At 41.4% G+C, this 23,954-nt stretch overlaps 1 protein-coding gene across 7 annotated transcripts in view; it reads right to left on the bottom strand.

Annotated features, from left to right (window-relative positions):
- CIT (citron rho-interacting serine/threonine kinase) overlaps positions 1-23,954 on the bottom strand; it is a 165,338-nt gene that overhangs the window by 33,357 nt on the left and 108,027 nt on the right. For 4 of the 7 annotated variants that reach the window (XM_032309531.1, XM_032309537.1, XM_032309534.1 and 1 more), the window contains 5 exons: positions 16,503-16,556; positions 9,359-9,556; positions 8,685-8,878; positions 6,074-6,209; positions 3,619-3,723 (listed from right to left, as the gene is read on the bottom strand). In XM_032309531.1, the coding sequence (XP_032165422.1) occupies positions 3,619-3,723; positions 6,074-6,209; positions 8,685-8,878; positions 9,359-9,556; positions 16,503-16,556 (687 nt within the window). Of the gene's footprint in view, positions 1-3,618; positions 3,724-6,073; positions 6,210-8,684; positions 8,906-9,358; positions 9,557-16,502; positions 16,557-23,954 lie in introns of all 7 variants that reach the window. The other 3 variants (XM_032309532.1, XM_032309533.1, XM_032309536.1) reach the window with 1 other exon arrangement.

Below are 23,954 nucleotides of genomic sequence, written 5' to 3'. Positions count from 1 at the left end.
GCGTTATAATCAGATGGTCTGGTAACAGAACAAGGAGAGACATGTAGATGACTCTATAACAAGAAAAGTTAACGAGGGGGGCACCTGGGTGGCTCAGTTGGTTAACCCATTGCCTTCGGCTCAGGTCATGATCCCTGAGTCCTGGGATCGAATCCCATATCGGGCTTCCCCTGCTCTGCAGGGAGCCTGCTTCTCCTCTCCCTCTGCCTCTCCCCCTGCTTGTGCTCTCTTTCTCTCTGTCAAATAAATAAAATCTTAAAAAAAAAAAAAAGAAAGAAAGAAAAAATTTAACGAGGAAAAGAATCTTTAACAAATGGTACTGGACTAACAGGATAATTCTATGGAAAACAGTGAACCTGTCCTCTCATACCATACATAAAAATTAACTCAAAATACTTCCCAGATCTCCATATGAAAGCTAAAACTATAAAACTTCTAGGAGTACAGAGAGAAGAAAGTATCTTCAACTTTAGGGTAAGCATAGATTTCTTAACTAGGACACAGAAAACAAACCATTTTTAAAAACTGATAAATCTGACTTAATAAAAATTAAGAACATTTGCACTTTGAAAGATACTGTTTTAAAAGACAAAGCAAGCTACAGACTGGGTGAAAGATTTACCACCCATATACCTGGCAAAGAGTTAGTATCAAAAAATCTTTGGGGTGCCTGGGTGGCTCAGTGTGTTAAAGCCTCTGCCTTCGGCTCAGGTCATGATCCCAGGGTCCTGGGATCAAGCCCCACATCGGGTTCTTTGCTCCACGGGGAGCCTGCTTCCCCTCCTTCTCTCTGTCTGCCTCTCTGCCTACTTGTGATCTCTGTCAAATAAATAAATAAAAATTTTTATAAAAAATAAATAAGGGGCACCCAGGTGGCTCAGTAGGTTAGAGCCTCTGCCCTCGGCTTGGGTCATGATCCCAGGGACCTGGGATTGAGCCCCGCTATTGGCTCTCTGCTCGGCAGGGAGCCTGCTTCCTCTTCTCTCTCCGCCTGCCTCTCTGCCTACTTGTGATCTCTGTCTGCCAAATAAATAAATAAAATCTTTAAATAAATAAATAAATAAATAAAAATCTTTAACAACTTTACTCAGAAGTAATTACCCAAAAGATCTGAACTTACACTTTCCAAAAGAAGATATATGAATGATAAAGACATGAAAAGATACTTATCATCTTTCATTATTTAAAAAATGCAAATTAAAACCACAATGTGATATTGTAATTGATACACTAGAAAGACTAAACAATGCCAAGCATTACAGTTTGGAACTGCTGTTGGGCATGCAAACTGAAACAACCACTTCGTTATCAACCTATACATGGGATCCAGCAACGCTCCTTCTAGAGGAATGAAAACATATTTACACAAAGATTTGCCCACAAGTTTTCACAGCAGATTTATGTGTAATAACTAAACACTGGAAACTATTCAAAGGATCATCAACAGGGGAGCAGAAAGATTATGGTATACCCATACAATGAATTACTGCTTAGTAATAAAAAGCAATGAACTGCTGGTGCATTCACCAACACAGACAAATCCCAAAAAACATGCTCAAGTAAACCAAAGAATCAAAGAGCGCTTGGGTGGCTCGGTGAGTTAAGCGTCTGACTCTTGGTTTCAGCTCAGGTCATAAGCTCAGGGTCACAAAATGGAGCCCCAAGTTGGGCTCCATCCTTAATGGGGAGTCTGCTTGAGATTCTCTCTCTCCGTATCCCCTTGCCCCTACCCCACTCACACATACTCTCTTTCTAAAATAGTCTTTAAAAATTAAAAAAAAAAATAAAGAATTCAGATACAAGGAGTATATATAGTATGACTCCACTTCTAGGAAATTCTAGAAAAGAAAAGCTATCAGTAGTGACAAAGATCAAGCAGATCTGTGGGTTCCTGGAGCCAGGGTGAGAAGGTATTGACTAGAAGAGGCATAGGGAAATTTTTGGATGATGAAAATGTTTTATATTTTCACTGTGTTGATGATTAATCAGGTGTCTCCACTTTAAAAAAAAAAGTATCAAAAAATAAAAAAAGAACACTCCGTTTAAGCCCTTGGTCACATGGTTATAAAGTGCAGAGCAGGCCCAGGGGTCCTAGCCACATCCTGAACGATGAATATCATTCTTTGTTTTGTAATGGTTTCAACTGTCAGTGAAATCTGCCGCAAACTCAGTGTCAGCCAGATGTCTGTGCTCAAAACTCTATCTGCGAGGTACAGACTAAGATGGAAATGTTCTCGTGTCGTTTGGAAGTGAGAAGGAGGGGACTGAATCAGGATCCCAGCCTGCTATTCCAAGACTTGTCACTGAGTCACCATGTAACCTTGGACCAAAGTGTCGAGCTGTCAGAACCAATTCTCTTCCTTCGGAAGGAAAATAGGACCAGGCAACATCACTGATTATTTCTGTTCTGTTTCCAGCATGTGCCTAAGTGGGGGCGTTTGTCTACTCATTCCAGATAAAAGACCATTGTTCTTTACTTGACCACTAGGTAGATCTTTAAATTTTTATGACAGCGTTCTTAACCCTGCATTTGGTGAACTTCCCTGTGTGTATATGATTAATTTTGTTGTAAAATCTTTGTTGTGATACAATATACATAAAATTTACCATTTTAACCATTTTTAAGTGGACAGTTGCTCAGCACCAAGGACATGTTCGGTGTTAGGCAACCATCACCGTTATCCATCTCCAGAACTCTCCCAAACTCCCACCCATTTTTTTTACAGTCTCATTCTGTAAAATATTTCATATGCACCTGCGAAATTTTCACCACACTTTTCAAAGTTAATAGCTTAGCAATATTATTTCTATCAGCAGGGTCCTTCGGGAGGCATCATATAATAAAACCTCAACTAACCAGAAAAGGTGACCTGGTTAACTGAACTATCAGGTTCACTATGGGCTAAAGAGAACACTCTTGGAGTCCTGTTTCTCATTAAATGTCTTTAGAAAGTATATTTGTCCTGGTTGGTCAGTTCTAATGAACAAAGCAGAATCATGAGTGATTCAACATATAAGGGAGGGCTTTGGCTGGGAGTGGGAAGTAGTCATCAACTTAAACAGAGACTTTCAGATTTCTGCTAAAAGGTCCAGGAAATAATACAAGGGATGGGTTCAGGAGCTTTCCATTCTATGTCTCAAAGGCAGGGCCTAACTTTTTTTAACTGAATTAAATGGATGATCAAAAGTTTTCATGACATTTAGTACGTAGCATAACTCTGGCCAAGTCCCTGCCCTGTGCATGAAGCCAATGTGCACAGATGTTTATTAGCCCGAAAACCAAATACACTTTAGTTATTAACTCTAAAAGCACAATTTCACTCAGTATTCAGTCCCCCGTCTATTTAACAAACTTCCATTTGGCACATACTCATTGGTGCTCAACATTCTTTTAAGCACCACGTGAGCGGATGCAAGTGACAAAGATCTTTTGGCCTTTGTGACACGTTCTTTGAACATGGTAAATGCCTTCAGGAAAGTATTACGTGACCACTTTACTCTTTCTTGAAAACTCAAACTTCAAAACAATGATGTCTGATCTGGATCTGACCACTTAACACATCAATTTTCACCTTCAGAATTCCACCTGGCCCGGTTTCTCAGGTGTCACAGACTCACCTCTTCCAGAAGCCTCTGTTTGAGCTCCCGTTCAGTCTCCAGTTTCTGCTGTAAACTGCGGGCGTTCATTTCAAGCATGGCATGTTTCTTCTCCAGGTCATTGAGCTGGGCATTTGGAAAAATTGGCCATAATATTATATTTAGGAATGTCAATGCTGATGACTTTTGCAAATACCCCCAAATTTTCACATGTAAAGAATCAGGTTCTGAAAATCAGAGTATAAATATTGTTTTCTAGGAGTGCCTGGGTGACTCAGTTGCTTGAGCGCCTGCCTTTGGCTCACGTCATGATCTCAGGATCTTGGGATTGGGCCCCATGTTCAACAAGGAGTCTGCTTCTTCCTCTCCTGTTGCCTCTGCCCCTCCCCCACTCATGCTGATTCTCATATGCCCATGCTCTCTCTCTCTTGAATAGATAAAATCTTTCAAAAATAAATGAATGAATAAATAAATATTGTTTTCTAAAAGTATAACACAAAGGTCCATGTCACAGCTAAGCCTTATATGGGGATAGGGTTATTTCTAAGGCACGGGTCACATAAAGAGCTATGACAAGTTCTAAGACAAGGATGATCACTTTGACTGAAATTAATTAAGTAATTAAATGCTGAATGCTTACTATTTGCACAGCATGATATCAGGGCTCTTAGGGATGAAAAAATGGACAAACTCCCTTAAGAATCTTATATAAAGTCCAAAGGCAGAGAGCAGCCCATAACTAGACATGTACACAAAAAAGGATTGCTTTGTCATGTAATATTTTTGATAAAAGGGGTATGGAGAAGAGAAAGTCTTCCTGAATTACCAGTTGTATAGAAGAGATTACATCAATGTCTGGAGTCCAGTTTGTTTTTTATTTAAAGTGAGTTCTGCACCCAGCGTGGAGCCCAACTTGGGGCCTGAACTTACAACTCTGAGATCAAGACCTAAGCTGAGATCAAGAGCTGGACACTTAACCGAATGAGCTACCCAGGCGCCCCAATATCTGGAATCTTAAAGGATGGGCAGAACTTTGCTATGGATACTCTAAGAACAATCAAATAGAAAAAAATATTCAAGTAATCACAAAAGTGTTCCTTTACCTCTATATAATACACTGATTTCGTAACGGGTTAAAAAAGAAAAAAGTAAGCCAGTATCAAGGAACTCCAGAGTGTTCCTGAGTGGCAAGCTGTAGCCTTGAATCCAATAATTTTATTTCTGTGAAATTTTATTTTTGTAAGAAAATAATCATGGGTATCCATAAAGATTTATAACACCACAACAGAAAATTGAAAGAAGCTCAAAGTTCCAACACAAGTAGAATGATTAAATGATTAAATAGATATTTCTGTGTTGTTGAGGTTTTTTTTTAGAACTACACATTCAAAACACTGATCAGTCAGTAACTGAGGAAAAGCCCCTAGTTCTATAGTGTTTTCTTTTTGAAGCTATAAATTTGTTTACATAATAAGAATCTATATTTATTCTGATAGATCAGCGGTGGATTGCCAGTCATCTTTTCCTTTATTTCTCTCTGGTTTCTGATCTGCCACAATGACCCCAAATAGTTACTTTTATAATCATGAAATAACAAAGAGTTACACAAAATACGAAATTCAGATTCTTGCTTTATTTTATGCGTGTGTTTGTGAAAAAGCATGTGTGTGTGTGAGCCTGGGTCTATACATGAAATTTCTTTGATCTGCATTCTTGTTATCGGGAACACTGGCGCATCTATTTGAAATCTCTTTCAAGACTTAGATAAACCTCCAGAACACGGCACGTGCCTATTTCCAAAGTAGAATACTGAGGACTCACACGGCCATCAGGACTCACCCTGGCCTGGGAACAGAGAGAGGCCAGGCTGCCCACTGTGGCAGCAACGGAAGGAGCATTAGTCCTTGCCGCTGAGCTCTTCCCAAGAATGCTCGACATTAAGGCCTGCGACCAACCCAGAGATTAAATCTCAAATCAGGTGCCAGAAAATGAGAAAGCAGTGTGGCCAGATCAGAATCCAGACCTCAGGGGCCCGGATAGTCACCAACAGACTGTGACACACCAGTCCCCACCACGCCTCCCACACTCTCGCCAACCCAGGAGGTCCCATATGGAGCCTGACCCTGCGATTTGACAGGACAGAGTAAATGTGCATTCGTGAAATATGCAGACCGTGGATTGCACCTGTCCATGGGTCAACTATGCCTTCTAAAAGAGGGAGATAGAGGCAACTGGGTGGCTCAGTGGGTTAAAGCCTCTGCCTTCAGCTCGGGTCATGATCCCAGGGTCCTGGGATTGAGCCCCATGTCGGGCTCCCTGCTCAGCGGGAGTCTGCTTCCTCCTCTCTCTCTGCCTGTCTCTCTGTCTACTTGTGATCTCTGTCTGTCAAATAAATAAATAAAATCTTTAAAAAATAAAAAATAAATAAATATAAGACGGAGATGTCCTCCTAAAAGCAGAATGGATGGGCGCTGACCTTGTCGGAGAGGCTCTCAGCCTTCAGCTTCTGCTCCTTGAGGGCCTGCTGCAGAGCGAGGATCTCAGCCTTGTGCTCCTTCACCGCCAGCTCCACCACCTGGCGGGACTCGGTGATCCGCTGGTCGGCCCGCGCCCTGCCAGGAGAGCACAGGCCCATTTCAGAAGCCCCTCAGTCACCAGTCCAGAAGGAGAAAGTGAGCCCATCTCTGATCTCGATAAGCAACCGAACAGGCTACCGGCTGGAGAGAGGCCCAACCCAGATTCTCAGTTCCAAATTATGTCTTGCTTTCTGACTGCTTACAGAGCAAAGATTTGACCCACTTTAGACCTTGGGTAAAAATACTCTTAATAGTTAAAGTTTCTATGAGTACTCACTTGGAAAGGCTGAAGGGGAAAAGGCAATTTTCCAAAAACAACTGGACTGAATGGGATGTAGCTAGACTGTCAGAACCTCCCCTGGGAGCAGAAATGGAATGAGGTCCTCTGAGGAACCACAGGAAAACTCAATCAAAGAAACATTTCCTCTCCTTAAAGTCTAAGCAATAAGTTATAAGTTTGGGGTGCTCATTAGGAAACTGAAACTCGAATCTGATGAACGTATCTATAAATAAGGTTAGAAAAGAGAAAAAACAAGAACTAAGCTAGAAGAATTGCTGCCATTCCCCATTTAAGTGTTGTGTTTTGGTCCTTCCATACCTGGGCTTATACAGTCTCCTGTACTGGCCCGCGCTCTCCTCCCCTACCTCCCCTACCTCCCCTCCCCTGCAAACCCAAATCTTACTCAGCCTTCAAGGATGAACTCAAAAGACCACATTCTCCCTAAAACCTTGCTCAACTTCTCCTCTTGCAAGGAAGCTCTCCTTGTTCTAGATCCAAAGCATAAACGTACTCCTCTCCTGGCACACCCCACTCTCTATTTGAGGTGGTAAATACCCGAATGCATAATTCATCTTCTCCATGAGACTTGCCTCTTGAGCAGAAGAATTAAGAATTATATTTTACTCATCTCGGTATCCCACGTAACACCAAAATAGAGGGGCGGGGGGGTGGGGGGAGATAAGAAAAGCCAAGATCTTTCACAACTGTCCCTGAAAGTATACATGAAATGTCTTCCTAAGCACAGCCCATAATTATACCTTCCATGTGGAGTTGCGTGTTTCTTGATGCTGAAGTCAGCTTCCGACCCTCAAATTGGTCTCTGAGGGATTCTAGAAACAGCACGGAGAGGAGCTGCACTTGAGGGCAGAAGGGATGGGGTCTGCGTGAAAGCGACTGGAATATACCATGAAGGCTCCGGGGAAAGAGGAACAGGAGGTCTTAAACCAGCAGCCCGTCACCTGGGCAAATACCGTGTGGGAGGATATCCAAAATATGAGTAGGTCTACCGGTGTCTCTCGAAATGGAAGGAGTCTCATCTTTTGCCTCCAATCTTTTCTAGCGTAAGTGACTTAGCACACATTAAACATCCAACACATTTGGCTGAGTCTACCGTACTGTGGTCAAGTCGATGTGGGAAATGCCAAAATGAGTCTGATGCTATCCAACTAAATGTTTTGTGAGAGGCATTTCTAGGCATAGTTTATCTCGGTTAAGGAGTTCAGAGGATCCCAGGAAGGTCAGTCTCAGAGGAAGGTGATATGAGTGAGGTTAAGAAGGAAGGATACAATTCATTTGTGCACACATGAAGTCATGAGCTAACTCCTACGTGCACAGTGGAAAATGAGACCTATTCTTCAAGACCATTTATTTCTATCTGCTGGTAAACTGCCATAATAGACCCATTTTGTTAGAACCAAACACTTGCAGCTGTAAAGCTGTCATAACCAATCTTCCCGTCGGCCATGTCTGCAGTGTGAAAGGCACCCCCCAGGGGTAGGAAGTACGTGACCTGCACTATCATGGCCCCAGTAGGAAGAGCATTCTGACTCAAAATGAAAATGGGAAAGCAGAGGAAAGATCCTGCTTGAACTTATTATTTCCTACCACGAAAGAAAAAAGCTCAACTGTTCTTGTAGAGAAGTTGTTCTTAACCAAGGTTAATGCTGCACCCTTGGGACATCGGACAATGTCTGGAGACATATTTGGTGCCACACTGTGAGGAAGGGGTTGTTACTGGTATCTGGTGGGTAAAAGCAGGGATGAGGCTCACATTTTTACGAGGCACACGACGGCCTTCACAATAAGGGATTATCTAGCCCAAACCATCAGTAGTGACGAGGTTGAGAAACCCTGGTCTAGACAGGTGACTAGCTTTACACAGGACTGGGGTTAGAATGGAGATGGTCTTGCTACATGGTCACAATGATAACAAACGCAAGGTAAGAGTTTTTGCTAAGGAAGCACTGAGCTATTTGCCCTGCTGACTCCCAGGCCTCCACATGGGGTGAAAGGACACCAGCTTTCAACATAGAATCCAAGGGACACTGGCCATATTTCCAACTAGGATGACTGACCCACCGTGGTTTGCCCAAGAGTCTCCCAGCTTTAGCACTGAAAGTCTTGTATGCTAGAAACTTCTCTCAGTCCTGGGCAAGCTGGGACTCTTGGTCACCCTGTTTCTAATGCTCAGGTGATCCCACAAATGGCTTTCTACAAATAGGTAGTCCCACCTGCTTTGCTTTTCGGTGTCCAGCATCCTCTGTAACTCTCGAACCCGACACTCAAACTGGGACTTCTCGTCGCCAAGGACACTCCTCCACGCCTCCCACTGCCGCTCTTTTTCCAGCAGCTCATCGTTCAGGGCTTCCAGGTCCATGACCTGTTCTTCCAGCATCGTGCAAGTGGTCTTCAGAGCCTCCATCGTCTGCAAATCAGTACCACTGAGTTGTGCCTTGTATCAAATGAGGATTTCCTAGATGTTACTTTTGTTGGATCAGTGTCAGCAAAGTACAAGTTTCTAACTACAGTCTGAAACACAGTTTCTATAGACCCAGGGGACCAGACAGGATTGGATAAAGGGCCATTTCTGCCACCATCTTGAAGAAAGAACCCAAAGCAAGCCAAGGGGGAAGAGACTATGCTTAAAAATCAAGGGACTCACACTAGCCTCCCAGAACATTCTATTTTATTTTTACTTTTTTAAAAATCCAAATGAAGAGGACAACACACTTCTAAAAGCTACTTTTTCCAAACCCCCAAGCCCTCAAAACAGACATGGTGATGAAAAAGAGCCCATTTAATAGACAAGGCTCAGTCTCGGATCCCTTGGGAGAGGTATACCAGGTGCCCGCTCTAACAGGATCCAAGTGTGCCAGGGATCCCTGACACTGCTTACTGCCCTTACTTGCTTCTGGCTGGTGAGCTGCATCTCCCTCTCCGTGATCTCACGGCGAAGATGATCCACTTCGCTACGGAGCTGTGCTATCTCATCGTTGGCACCGGAAGCCTCGTCGAGTTGTTTGGACAAGTAGAAATTTTGGTTGTTGAGTTCAGCATTGTCCTCGGTGAGCTGGTTTAGCTGTTCCTCCAGGTCTGTGATTACCTAAAGAGGAAAGGAACCCAGTTCTGCATCGAGCAAGTCCATTTGAAATGGGAACTGCTACTAGAGCCATTGATTTTAGAACCTACGTGACACTAGCAATGCACGTGCCACTTCCGTTTGCTCAGCCAACCCCGGCTGCCAAAGCCGAGCTCCCATGCCCGCCCACTTAGCACTACCACACATATGCTGTGGCGGAAAAAGAAAAGTCTCTGATTCTTTCTCACTCAGGAACCATCTGGAAGACATGGCAAAAGCAGATCAGTCAAAAGTGACTGTCATATGGAAGTGGCAACTTGAAATGAGATCAAGTTAATGGACGATAATATAATGTGGAAAATGCAAGCCAAGGACAGGCGTCTAAGAGAGTAGCATCGCAATCAGCTAATTAAACAGACGGCACCATCCACAGGACATTAGAACCGGAGATAGTCTTAGAAAGCAAAATGAAGGTCTTATCGAGGAGGACTGACTAAGAAGGACACTGAGAGTTATTTTAATACCTCGGCAATAAATTTAATTTCATGCAACAAAAGGGAAAAATTTAAAGGAAGCTCAGAATAATCCTGAAAACATTGTACCATGGCATCACTTTAATGGTTTTTATTATACAGTTAGCTATCAAAAAATGGGAAGGCATGTATATGAAATTGTCATTTTATTGAGAGATTTAATCTGGCTTTGCTAAATTATTTCCCTGCTCAATGGCAGAATGACTTTGATTTCAGTGCATTTAGCTTCCCTATTCTCTTTTCCAAGGTTCAGTATCAGGCTTGCAGAGAGCTATTGTATGTAAGACTTTCGAAGTTTAAGGGCAATTTTCTAATAATAGTTGGAATGAGGCACACAGGCAGTAAATTAAATTTTATGTAACAAAAAGAAGTAAATTAAAAGGAAATGCCTTGAAGCCTACATTTTATTAATTGTTTCCAATTTCCAAACCTAGAGTAGACTTAGTTTAAGAAGTGTTGCCACTCTTTCCATGACTAATTCCCTATTTTAACCCCCTTTGATTATCAATTTTTAAAAAATCTTCCCAGACACATAGAATTAAAGAGCATCAATTAAGGACACTTGTGCAATGTGGTTCAGAAAACAGAGCTTTTCATTTTGTTAACTGAGCTGATAAGCTTTTAATGTAGTTAAGTCGTCTAGGAATTTGTATTTTAATGTTAAAAGCCCTGTTAACTCCTAATGTATTGGTTTGAGGTGCACCCTTGATTACAAGATGGGGAATGAAGGTTATCTGGTTGGGTCCTTGGCTAGGACTCCTTCTTTATCATGGAAAATGGGGGAGAAAAACTCTAAGTTTGTCATTCCTAGTGGGTAGCTATGGCTCAAAGGGATCCTTGGATCACCCTTTGGGTGACATGGTTAAATCTCCTAAAAGCAGAAACAAGGAATAAACGATGCCCGATAGTTCAACTGGTCTCCATCTTATATGTAATAAAGCCATTCCTTAAGATAGTTTCCATGCTGGACTGTAAATGCCTCCATTTAACTATTATGCTTCCTTCTAATGTCCCTGCCTGTCCCCGACCAAAAAAAACAGAGGCAAGCTGGCCTTGGAGCTTGGAGTCTGAAGCCCTAAATCCTGAACTTTGCAGGGCTGGGGTCTTCATTTGTGGCATGGAGGTAAATACTGTATTTACTACCTCCTCTGTTTGTTTCTTTCTTTCTTTCTTTCTTTCTTCTTTTTTTAATGTTTTGAATGTTCTTTCATACTGCTCTACCTTAATGTAGACTGTGGAATACAAGGATACAAGGGATAAAAAATTAATGACCAAGACAATGTTTCATTTTAAAAATTATCATGGTGCCTCTTGCAGAGCAAAGAGACTACAGAAAATCTGCTCACATAATATACATGTGGCCAAAACAATTTACTCTCCACTCGAAGATATACCTGCATCTTTGGGTTCTCACTCCCATTTCTCTGACTTATGGGGGAAAAAAATTGCAATTTATTATTAGTCCATTTCTGCTAACTCTTCTCCCTTCAAAACAGATTATAATGTGCTAAGGAAGAAATGCTTGAAAAGCTCAATGATGTGCCAAGATTATGATTCTCACTTCATCTGCGATGGACCCACTGGAGTCGGAGGCATCCTTCTAGTCCCCTATTGTCATCCAGTTCTCAAGGGGTCTCACATCTCTGATTTCTACTTACAGTCTGTGGCTGTTGGTTCTATATTCTACCCTCTCTATTTTGCCTGTTTGTCAAGAGGAGGCTTACGTGTTTGTGTGAAGCACCCAAACACTCATTAAAGCATTTTAACTCATCCAGACTTCTTATATATTCCTTCTGCCCAAGCCATAATATGCTTAGCTTGTGATACTATTTTGAGGTGTTGGCGTTGGGGTATTAAGTATTAGCATTAGACACCCCCACACCCATCCACACACACACATTATTGGGTTTACAGATATTGAACTGACTTGGGACACAGGCAGAAAATTAATGGTCTCCACAATTCAAAAAACATTTTTTAAGTATTATGATAGGCAATCTGTGATGCTGAACCAGGGAATGTGCAAGGAGAATTCTTAGGTCTCCCATGTGTCCGTGGGTGTATCCTCACTACCTCAAGGGCAAATGATATGTTCATTCTATTATGAGTTTGTTAACCTTCCAAGCCCAAGGATACAGAGTAAAGAAGAGAAACTGGAAGGCTGACTCCATCTTAGCAGTGAGAAGAGGAGGGAGACAGCTTCCTAATGCAGGGCCAACAGAGCGCTCTTCTATGCTGCTTCTGCAGATAAGAGATGGTGATGCAGTTCTAAGAGGAAATAAGGATATCAAAACTGATCTACTGTCAGTGTCCAAAAAAGAGAGAGAGAGAGAGAGGGAGATCTATTTGGGGCTATATGCTGCTTTTCAAGGAAACCTGACAGTTCTGAGCAAGAACTCTTCACCTCTCACACCTGACGGGAAGATCAGCAGAGAGAAGGTTACCAGGTAAATGTTCAGTAGCACTCTGGGGGGTAAAGAAACCAGCCAGATGTGGAGCATCAGGCTAAAAAGACACAGGGCTGAAGTCCTACTGGAATGTCTGGTTCCTTCTTGAAGGCAGCTATTTGCATATTATTTATTTTTAATCTTATAGCTGACAGATTTATTCATAATTAAAACTGTGTCATATGTTTGCCCACCAACTCCCCTCCAAAACAGACTTAGGTAGGGTTTTAGGTGCCAGATTGGATCAAATCCTTTTTTTACATCTCGTCAAAATATAGAAATGGTCTGAGCTGGAAAATCTTACTGCTCATGAGCTTTTTAAAAGCTGCTAACTGGGAGCTCCTATCGTTGAGTTATTACAGGAGTTCCCACCAGCGACAAAGATGACGTCTCCGGGCAGAGACAATCTCAGATTGAGCCAGTAAGAAAGAAACACCCATCAAGCCCTCAGAAGTGTCTTTAAGGGCCTTTGAAGTTGAAAAACTGTAACAGGGGTCTCTTTTGCTGTCAAATGCTGTCCTAAAGCAGTGGTTTTCAAACTTTTTAAAGGGGCAGACCATTTCCTAAACAAAAGAATATGTCGTAAACCCAATATAATAAAATATTAATAGTAACCCATACTTTTTAGCACTTTCTATGGACCAGACCCTGTGTAATCACTTGGATGCTTCATCTAATTCTTGCAGGACGCCCATGATGTAGGCATTAGCACCAAACTTCTGATTCTGTGAATTAGTGTCTCCTAAGTTTTACTGTTTCTGAAATGTGAACATATATTGGAACAAAGCAGCTGTGTCTCTGCCCTCACCACACCCCTATAGAGTAGTTATTAAATGAATTATGCATCTAATAACTGATGATATATTGGAATGGGGAATATACAATGTCAGGCCATTTTACAGGTGAACAGATGGAGGCGTGGATATTTAACATTACAGAGGTTACAAAGAGGCCAATTTCGAATCAGAACTCAATCTGACTCCAGAGTGCATGGCTGGACCACAAGCAACCCAGCAGCTCTAGCTGAAGTATTGGGTGGGGGGTCACTGTTTTGGGTTCTCCCTTCCACTGGGAGAGGTCCCAAGTCTTCTCCACAGAATGCCAGAAGTAAGTAAAACAAGGATTAGAGGTCACCGCTCCCCCCTCAAAAAAGCAAATGTGAGGGATCAAGAGAATATAAAAGTTACATAAGAAAGTAACTAAATTCGTTCTACATACTGGCATATTCTATTAAAAAACAAACCTCTAATTTTTAAAATCTGGGGGAGGGAGGATTACCAAGAGGCAGATGGAAACATTTGAGAGTAACAGATATGTTCATTATTTTGATTGTCTTACTGGTTTCACAACTGTGTACACATTTCAAAACTCTTGAAGTTACTGTACTTCAAGTATAACCTCAATAAAGCTATAAAAATGTTTCTTAAAAAAGCTCTTATGAAAATGAGGCATTCTCTCTCTCTCTCTCTCACACACACACACACACACACACACACACACACACACTCGGAATATTACTCAGCCATGTAGAAAGGATGAGATTGTGCCATTTGTGACAACATGGATTGACCTCGAGGGTACTATGCTAAGCGAAGTAAGTCAGACAGAGATAGACAAGTACCACATGATTTCACTTACATGTGGAATCTAAAAAACAAAACAAATGAACAAACGAACAAACCAATAGCAGAAGCAGACCCACAAATACAGAAAACTGATGGTTGCCAGAAAGGGGAGGGGGGTGGAGGGATGGGTAAAATAGGCAAAAGGGAATGGAAGATACAGACTTCCAGTTCTGGGATGATTAAGTCGCAGGGATGAGAAGTACAGCATAGGGAATATAGTCAATGGGATTATCACAGCATCGTACGGTGACAGATGGTAACTATACTTGTGGTGAGCCTAGCATAATACATAGTTGTTGAATCACTATGTTATACACCAAAAACTAATGTAATATTGTGTATCAACTATACTTCAATTAAAAAAAAAACTGTTATGCCAAAAGACTAAAAAAAGAGAAAACTCCAGATGAAGGATTAACGATGTACACATTTAAAACGTATCCAAGTTTATATTAGGAAAAAATAGTAATATAAAAAAAATCACGGTCATAAAATGAACTATGTTTTATTCAGTGATCATTTATGAGCATGTAAGTAATATAAGCAAATAACTTGTGCATTGAAAAAAAAAAAAGAAATGGAGACAGTAAGATACTGAAAAAGTGGGGGCCCAAGAGTATAGAAACAGAACACATCAGCTTCTCAAGGAAGAGAGGCAGAATGGAGGAAACTGGGAGACACTTGTAAGGCGGGCCTACCATTGAGGCAGCCATTGGCACCGGGAAATACTGACCAAAAATCCATCTGCCGGGTACCTGCTAGAGTCAAACAGAGCATATCTCGTGACCTACTAGCTGCCCCACTCTTGGGTATATCCTCATCAGAAACAGGTGCTTATGGCCACCAAAGGACTCATGCAATGATGCTTCCTGACAGCTGTGTTCCTTACGGCAGCAATTTGAATCCCACCAGCAGTAGAACTGATAAATAAACTCCAGTTCTATGTGTCTGGGGCAACACTACATCATAATTAATGAAAAGAAACAGATTCTTGACAGACTCCACCACATGGACAAACGCCACAGATAACTCAAGTCAAAAAAAGCTAAGTACAAGAAAGCATACCCTCCATGACGCCATTTGTCTGAAGTTCAAGAACAGGCCAAACTGATCTCTAGTATCAGAGGTCAGAACTGTGGTCACCTTTGGGCAAAGGATGCTGATAAGAGGGGGACATGAAAATGTTCTGGATCTTGATCTATGTGGTGGCTACGCAGTTGTCTATATGGTGTAAGAACTTCATTGAACTGTACCCATAAGATTAGTGTACTTTATGCATTTTACAGTGTGGATTTTGTAACTAAACTAAGGGGGGAAATCATACACTCTTAAGACTTAATGTCCCGGGACGCCTGGGTGGCTCAGTTGGTTAAGCAGCTGCCTTCGGCTCAGGTCATGATCCCAGCGTCCCGGGATCGAGTCCCACATCGGGCTCCTTGCTCGGCAGGGAGCCTGCTTCTCCCTCTGCCTCTGCCTGCCATTCTGTCTGCCTGTGCTTGCTCTCTCCCCATCTCTCTCTCTGATAAATAAAATCTTTAAAAAAAAAAAAAGACTTAATGTCCCATTTATAAGAGGTGAAGAGGAAAGAAAGAGTTCATTACAAGACAATAAAAGATTTATGTGGGGAGTATGGTGGGGTTGTTTCTGGAAATTCACAGACACAAATAACACAAATGGAGACAAGTTCACTGAGGACTAAGGAGGTAATAAAGCCATGAAAGTACCAAAGAAAGGAGGTGGTGGAACCATGAATAGGATAGCAACCTGTCTTCTGAAAGGGGGCCTATTTCAGTCCTTTGTTCTAATGGGAAACAGAGTGAGCTTCTGCTGACCCTACTCCATCATATAACCTGTGTATGATGCTTCTCCGTTCACAGAATTTAATTCTCTCCATGTAAATGACATCTCCCAAAGAGCCACAGAGTTTCATTTTGCCCAGTAGGAAGTTAAAATTTCTAGGTCCACAGAACTTCTCCAGCAGCAGGCTGGAGAAGCCTTGCGAGGCAACCACTCCCAGCGTCTGCACAGTGTCTGGGACCAGCCGTGGAACCTTCTACACTGGGGCGGGGGAGGGAGCTGCCTTGGGACTTTTGTTGCAGCTACTGAAGCCTATGCAATGAGAACCATTTCCACCTTTTCAACCATCCTTCCCCAAACATAAAGAATGGTTTAGAATTTTTTAAACTGGCAGGAACCCAAGAAACTGGCATTAGCTGGGGCTCAGGAACTCCAAATCAGTTTGACCCCATTACGTGCTTCAGGCTGAGAGTCTGTAAGAGTCAACTGATGTTATAAGAAATGCTCGCTCTTCCCTCTTGGTTTTTAGTCTCGTGTTATTTTAATCACCTTTAGATTTAATACTTACAGTACAGCTGTTACGAAGGGCATCAAATTTGCGTTGGATTTCATCTCTATGTGCCTAAAAGGTAAGGAGTCGATTAGAAATTTTTCATAGTGTAGGATACAATTCTACATGCTTGGGTTTTATAAAGAAAAAAGCAATTTACCTAGAAAGACAAGAAGGTTGTTGCAGCTGCCCAAACATCTGGTTTTCAAAGAACTAATTAATTAAGTCATGTCCAACATCAGAAATTAAAGTTACAGGAATATATGATGTTGTGTTGATAACACTTGACTACTTAGAGCACATATGCATACCCTGTACAAATATCTTAACATTCATATTAATGCCCAGGGGCTTTGTAAAAAAAAGAAATTCAAGGAGTTAGTTTTTACTCTTGTTTCTTTGTTTATTCCCCATTCTTAACCTTTCCCTCTTCCTTCCAGTTGGCCCCTCCCTAGCCTACTCCTTGAGAGACACACACATGCATGCAGACAAACACACACACACACACACACACACACACAGGACAAGAGCCAAGACAAACAGGGACTTTTTTGTTGTTAATCAAAAGCTGCTGAGATTCAGAAATCTGACATTGACCTTCAAGTAAGAAGAAGGCCTTCTCCAAAGCAAAGCTGCTCTGAAACAGCAGCATTTCAGAATGTTCAGCTGACATTCAAGGACTTTCTGAGTGCACCTGATAGGCCAGACCCTGTGGTGCCATACAGCATAGGTGGAATTACCATCATTCACTGGGGAATGAGAGAAAGTTAACAAGCACATGATTACAAACAGTGACAAATGCTATGAAAGAAACAAACAAGGTACAAGAGAAAAGGAAAAGAGGGATGGAAAGGACCTTAAGGGTAATCAAGGAGGGCTTCTCTGAAGAGGTGACATACTGATACCCATAATATGATGAGGAGCCAGCCATACAAAGAACAGGAAAAGGCAGAGGGCAAATATCTTAAAGCAAGAAAGGGTTTCGTAATTCGATTAAAAAAAAAAAAAAGAAAGGTCTGAATGGCTACAGCAGAGCTTTCAAACTTCAAGCTATGACCCAAGGGCAAACATGACAAATGGGTTTTTTTTTTCTTTTTTGTTTTGTTTTGGTTTAGTCAATGAAATGGAATAAACACAATAGAACAGAAAACAGTGGGATGCAGATGTGCCCTGGATAGTGAAGTATTGTTATAGGAAACTTTTATTTCAAATACCATAATTCATCAGATTTAGGATGCTGTCAACTATAAGCCATGGCAATTTTATGTGACATTAAGTAAAAGGTGCTGTTGACTAAACTGTGACATTAAGTAAAACAAGGTGCTGTTGACCAAACTATGACATGTCCACATGTCTTTATGTCCACATGACTAAAGAGTCATATACCAGATATGACTGTAAGATGCATCCTGATTTTAAATACCTTAGAATCAACGAACTAGAATATATAGATGCTCCCCTGTATTAGATTGTAAGGTAAACGTATTTTTGGTGGGTAGCGGTCAAACAATTTTCGGCTAAAGCACAGCAAAAGAAGGGAAAAGTCGCCCAAGATGATGGTAGAGAGGCAGGCAGGGACCAAGAATCTTAAATGCCCAGAATGGAGTTTGGATTTCAAGCAAAATACCATTAATTGGAAGCCAAAGGAGATTCTCAGTAGAGTGAAATGATCTGATTGTCATTTTTTGAATGCTGTAAGAACTGATCAAAACAGGACTGAAGGTATAAAGGAGTAGGGAAACTACTGAGGAGGTTGTTGCTGTCATTCAAGGAGGAGATGATGGTGGCTTGGAGTAGGATGGTGGCAAAAGATGGAGAGAAGTGGATGGAAACACAGGTAATAAGACTTGCTACAGATAATGGAAAATGAAGGGAAAATGATGCCCTCAAAAACATTTGTGACTTGAGAGACAGGGTGGGTTGTGGCACCACAGCTTAGCTATGAAAGTCCAAAGAAGAATTTAATTTAAGGCATGGGAAAAAGTGATTCTTCTCTTTAAAAAAAACAAACAAACAAACAAACAAAAAAACTAGTCTCTGTTGGGTCTATAAGACAACTAAAGTCAAAAATGTTAGAGCAGTGATGTATCCTCTAATATATCTATTTTGCCATAAATATTATAAATTTGTAACAGCAGATAGACACTGCAGAAAAAAAAAGACTACTGAGCTTGAAGACACAGCAACAGAAACTACCCAAAATGAAACACAGAAAGAAAGACTTAAAAAAATGAACAGTGTATCGATGTGCTGTGAGACAACTTTGAACTGCCTAATATGCATGTAACTGGAGTCCCTGGAGGAGAATAGGGGTCAGACAGAAAAGACATTTGAAGAAATAATGGCCACCATAAACCCACCAATGCAAAAAGCTCAAGGAACCCCAGGCACAAGAAACACAAAATTAAGCTAAACCATATTATCAAACTGCTTAAAACCAGTAATAAGAGCAAAAGCTTAAAGCCCGTCAGAGAAAAAAAACAAGTTATATATAGAGAAACAAAGAGAAGACAGATTCCTCACCAGGGAATGAGTGGGGGAAGGGGGAGGGGAGGGGGCAAAGCAAGTTAGAAGACAGTAGAATAACATCTTTAAAGTGCTGAATGGAAAAAAACAATTGGGTGCCTGGGTGGCTCAGTGGGTTAAAGCCTCTGCCTTCGGCTCGGGTTGTGATCCCAGGGTCCTGGGATCGAGCCCCATGTTGGGCTCTCTGCTCAGCAGGGAGCCTGCTTCCTCCTCTCTCTCTGCCTGCCTCTCTGCCTACCTGTGATCTCTGTCTGTCAAATAAATAAATAAAATCTTTTTAAAAAAAAAAAACAATAACAAAACCCCAAAACCTGTCAACCTAAATTCTATACCCAGCAAAAATATCCTTCAAAAATGAAGGTGAAGTAAAAGACATTTTCAGATATACAAAAGCAGAAGGCATTTGTCACCCACACTGTAAGAAATGGTAAAGAAAGTCCTTCAGGCAGAAGGAAAGTGACAACCAGAAATATAAATCCACACAAAAGAATGAAGAGCACTGGGAAAATGGTTTAAAAAAAAAAAATTACAAAAACAGACTCACAGACTCATAAATAAAAAGTTATCATCAAGAATCAACTCCCCACATCATCAGTCTGTATTTTTATGGATAACTTATCAGACTCTTATTCCCTCCCCCAAATCAATCTGCTTTATGCTCAAGAATAATATGAGAGATTTATTGATTTAATGGGGCATGAATACCATTTATCCAAAGTAGGAACATCGCACTACTACTGAAATCAAATGGCAATCCTCTTTGAAGGTAAAATGTAATGGAGTACCATCATTTTGGCTTTTGATTTATTACTGACTACATTTTGTCAAAATGTAGACAAAATGTAGAACGGATCCTGATATGACTGCTGGAAATTCTATAAGCATTTAACAATTACTGAACTGATCTGAGCAAGAAAATGTCAAGAAACATGTTTTATGTTTCTTTGAAATACGTTGTGAAACAAGGGCACAAAAAAGCTAAAGTTTACACAATAGTGTGTATAAAGATAGTAAAATGCGTAAGATAGTCTTTAGATACTCTCAATGAAATATCTGAGTGTTCACTAGGTATCAGGTGCTACAGAGAATAAATATTTACACTCTTCAAAGGACCCTGAAGAGCTTTTGTTTACGTGCGTTACATTTATCTATATTTACCACTTTAGAAATTAAAATGGAGACTTTTTTCCCAAATATTTACTCTTTATTTCTTTTAAAACAACACTGCTTTGCACCATCAGTGCAAAGGCTAACACAATGAAAAATGCCAAATGACATATTAGTATTATTATGAAAATAATCTGAATTTGGGGAACCCTCCAGGGAGCCACCAATCTCAATTTGAGAACCGCTGACCTTAGGGTTGGGAGGCAGTCAGGGAGAATGCACAAGCTGCATCCTGAACACTGGAAAGGCACTGTTTTTTGAGGAGTACTTATGTCTTCATTAATGTTAAAGAGAGTTACAAGAGGAAGAAAGAAAGGAGGATTATAATGCAGTCTTGATGAGAGAGAAGTATCTGCAGAACCAGAGAAAGGAAACTAATGTTTAGACATCTGACCATATTCTGGGATTCATGATCAGGGTTCTAGGACACTCGGGCTTCCACACATCCACCCCTTTCCCTGTGAATACGGGTACCAAGCAAGACTGTCACCTCCTATGCCTTAATTTTAGATCTTGCTCATCGTGCCAATGGCTTGCTTAATTAAATACAGACATTGATAGTTATGTAAAACAAATCAGAGTATGCATGACTCATGATTTTAACAAATCAGAGGACAACATTGTGAACCCATGGCCATACCATGCTGGGAGGGTTCCTTTCATTGGTGTCTCTAGCTTTAGACTCTTGGTTACTCAGCATTAATCATTTAACCAAATCAGTAAAAGAACATGACGGCAGGGACCCAGACATGAAGAGAGTATCCTGGGGCCATGCTGGTATACACAGCCTACTACGCCCAGGGCCTCTACCCTATGACCCCAATCCAGAGTGGTGTATCATATCACACATCTGTCTGCTTTACAGTGTGCAGAATCGATTCTCTTCCTTAGATAAAGGGATGGAGTCTTAAAATCCTTTCTTCCACCAAGAGGCAATGAAGCACTGTAAAGGCCTGGCGTTTTGTTTCAATACGACTCTCCTGTTGGCCTCCACCTTGATGCATTCTCAGCTTTTGATGGCCAGTGACTCTCTAGGCAAATACAACGGACAGGAGTGGGTAGCAAGAAAACATCAAGGAGATCACAAGCGGCTTCCCAGCGGGCCCGGGCACCCTTCTTCAATGGAGACCATTGACTGAACTGTGCTTCATCTAATTGCTCCAGGGGCAGAGGCCAGGGTAAGTGCTCCCTCCCCTGGCTAGGAGATGGCAGCCTTTTAAAATTCAGCAGTAATAGCCCATTTGATTATTCATTCCTTTTAAATGATAAATCAGCCTGTTAAGAAGTTCACAAACCTCCCTGATCATTTTAGATCCACCTGATTTAATATGGCGGATGTTTCTGTGGGGCCTGAACAATGAGACAGAGTCAGGGTACCGCACCTGTGGCCATGTCCTCTTCCTCTCGGCAAAATAAAGTCTCCAGCACAAATTCAACAAAGCCATCCAGCTGCATGCAGTCCATAACCAGGTTTATAAAACAGAATCAAAGGGAGGGGAGAGGAAAACACACAGCCTCAAAACTGGACTGAGGCAAGTTGATATGGGATTTGGATTCTTGCATGACAAGTTACAAAACTACAGTGAGACTTTTTTTTCCTGCCCTCCCTTGAAAAAGCCCTATTTTCCCAGGCATCTTCATCTGCAAGAGTGGTAGGGCTCTAGTTTCTAGACTCAGGGAGGTTTGTTTCTTTATTTTTTTCATAAGAAGATGCTCTGAGGCAGTGATCTCATCGGACTAAATTAAGTCGTGACTTGCTGCTGTGAAGGCTTCCAGCAGCCATTAGACACAGCACATTCCAACCAGAAGCAAGACAGGATTTAAAGACTAATTTTCCCACAGATAAACAGCAGTGACACATACTCTATTTTATATCCTCCTCCTTCTGAATGGGCAGGATAAGATGCATGCCGACCGCCCTCCCTCCCAACTCCAACAGAGCAGTGAGATAAATGTGTCCTTCTCTTCTGCTCGGAAGTAAAAGGATTTGAGGGATTACAGGCCAACCCCCAGGGGAAAAAAGGCTAAAGACACAGCACTAGGCACACGGCAAGGACTCATAAGTATGGATAAGATTAGTGATGTCTCCTTCTTCTTTCAGAGCGTGGCTGGTTTGAACAGGGGGAGAAGATATTAATATACAGTGCATTCAGTTTAATAGTAGCTGGATTTTAGATGCCTCCTTAAGCAGCTAAGAAATGCTATCTGGCTGTCCCTCTCCCCATCCACCCAATTCCAGAAAGCACATACGCCTTCTTGGCATGCATTCTTTTATATTCATTTCATTCCTACCTCCATATTTTTCTTCTCTAGACTTATTTTCTCTTGGCCTTTTCCTTCTTATTTTATCTTGTTATACTGTTTTGTTTCGAAATGGATTCAGAACAGTTTGGAAAGATACAAGGCAGAGGATAAATAAAGAGATATCGTGACTGATTCTTTTCCAAACCATGTATTGGGGGCTCATGGCATAGCACACAGTGAGTGTTCTCACTGAGGAATTAAGGTTGCGATCAATAACAGACCTTGGCATAAGTCCTGGAAAATCAGAGATGCACTTACGCCTTCGGAATTACCCTGTTTCCCAGAATCCTGGAAGCCTCCATGTTCTAGACTAGTCCATAAAGACCCCTGAGATCATGCTCCCAGTCGGTTCAGATAATGCGCTTCCCGAAACCAAGACTGGGAGGTAACTTCTAAGAATAAGACCGTTTTTAAAACATACATACATATGCATTACTTTTGAACAGGATAAATCATAAGCAACGACTGTTCATGGCCATCTGTAGAAGTAACCCCACTCTACATGCTTAGAGATGTTCACTGATGGAAATGAGGACCGTATCCAAGATGAATCAGAGTGAGTAAGGTCCCCACCTAGGTACCTGATTTTAGAAAACACAAAACCCAATCAGCTGCATTGTGCCCTGCCCACAGAAGAGGGTACCCTGACCAGCAGGCATGACTGTGCCTATCCACTTGGCAAGTACACTGTGTTACTATTAGCAATGGATCTGCTTGGCTGCTACTAGCCATTAAACTCATTCGGTTTCTGTGCCAAGTCCAGGTCCACCACGCAGCCTTCCAAGAGAAATGAGGTTTTTAAGGAGACTTCTCTGAAGGACAAAAAAAATGGGAAGATGAGCCAGCCATAGCATCCCAGTCAACTTGGTGGTTGTATTTTCCACTGTGAGTTGTTAAGTTGTCATTTTATATGTAAGACTGTCAGTTTTGTTAGCCTGGGTCGGTCCCCATGAGAGGGATCAACCATGGGAAACTGACAAAGTCATATTTTTAGACTTCCAGAAAGAACCAAGGTCTAAATCCAGGGACACCCTCACATACCCACCAAGTTCTACTTCTTTAAACTATGGTTTCAGAAAGAGCAAAGAAGCCAGGTCCTTCTTAGAGAAAAGAATCTCTCATTCAGAACAATCTTTTCCATCCAGAACATACTAGATGCATACATAAGACTTGAAGGAAAATTTACAGCTAAAAAAAAAAAAAAAAATGTAATGCAAACGAGGTTAACCAGTACAAAAATAGAAATGTGGTAGGAAGAAGACTCAAAGATATAAGACTATTATTTTTTTAATGATCACTGAAAACTAAGCAGAAGATTCAGGTAAATGACCTCTGGTTCAAACTAAAATTTTAAACTTAATGACAATTATTTTTCAAAGAGGGAAGATACCTAAAGAAAGGAGGGACTTTTCCAACATGCTAAGGAAAGGTCAGATGTTAACACTAATTCTCACAAAGGAGAATTCTCAGGGA

Source organism: Mustela erminea, chromosome 13 (assembly GCF_009829155.1).
Source record: "Mustela erminea isolate mMusErm1 chromosome 13, mMusErm1.Pri, whole genome shotgun sequence".
NCBI lineage: Eukaryota > Metazoa > Chordata > Mammalia > Carnivora > Mustelidae > Mustela > Mustela erminea.
The sequence above is the reverse complement of the archived record's forward strand: the minus strand, read 5'-3'. Positions and strand labels throughout refer to the sequence as shown.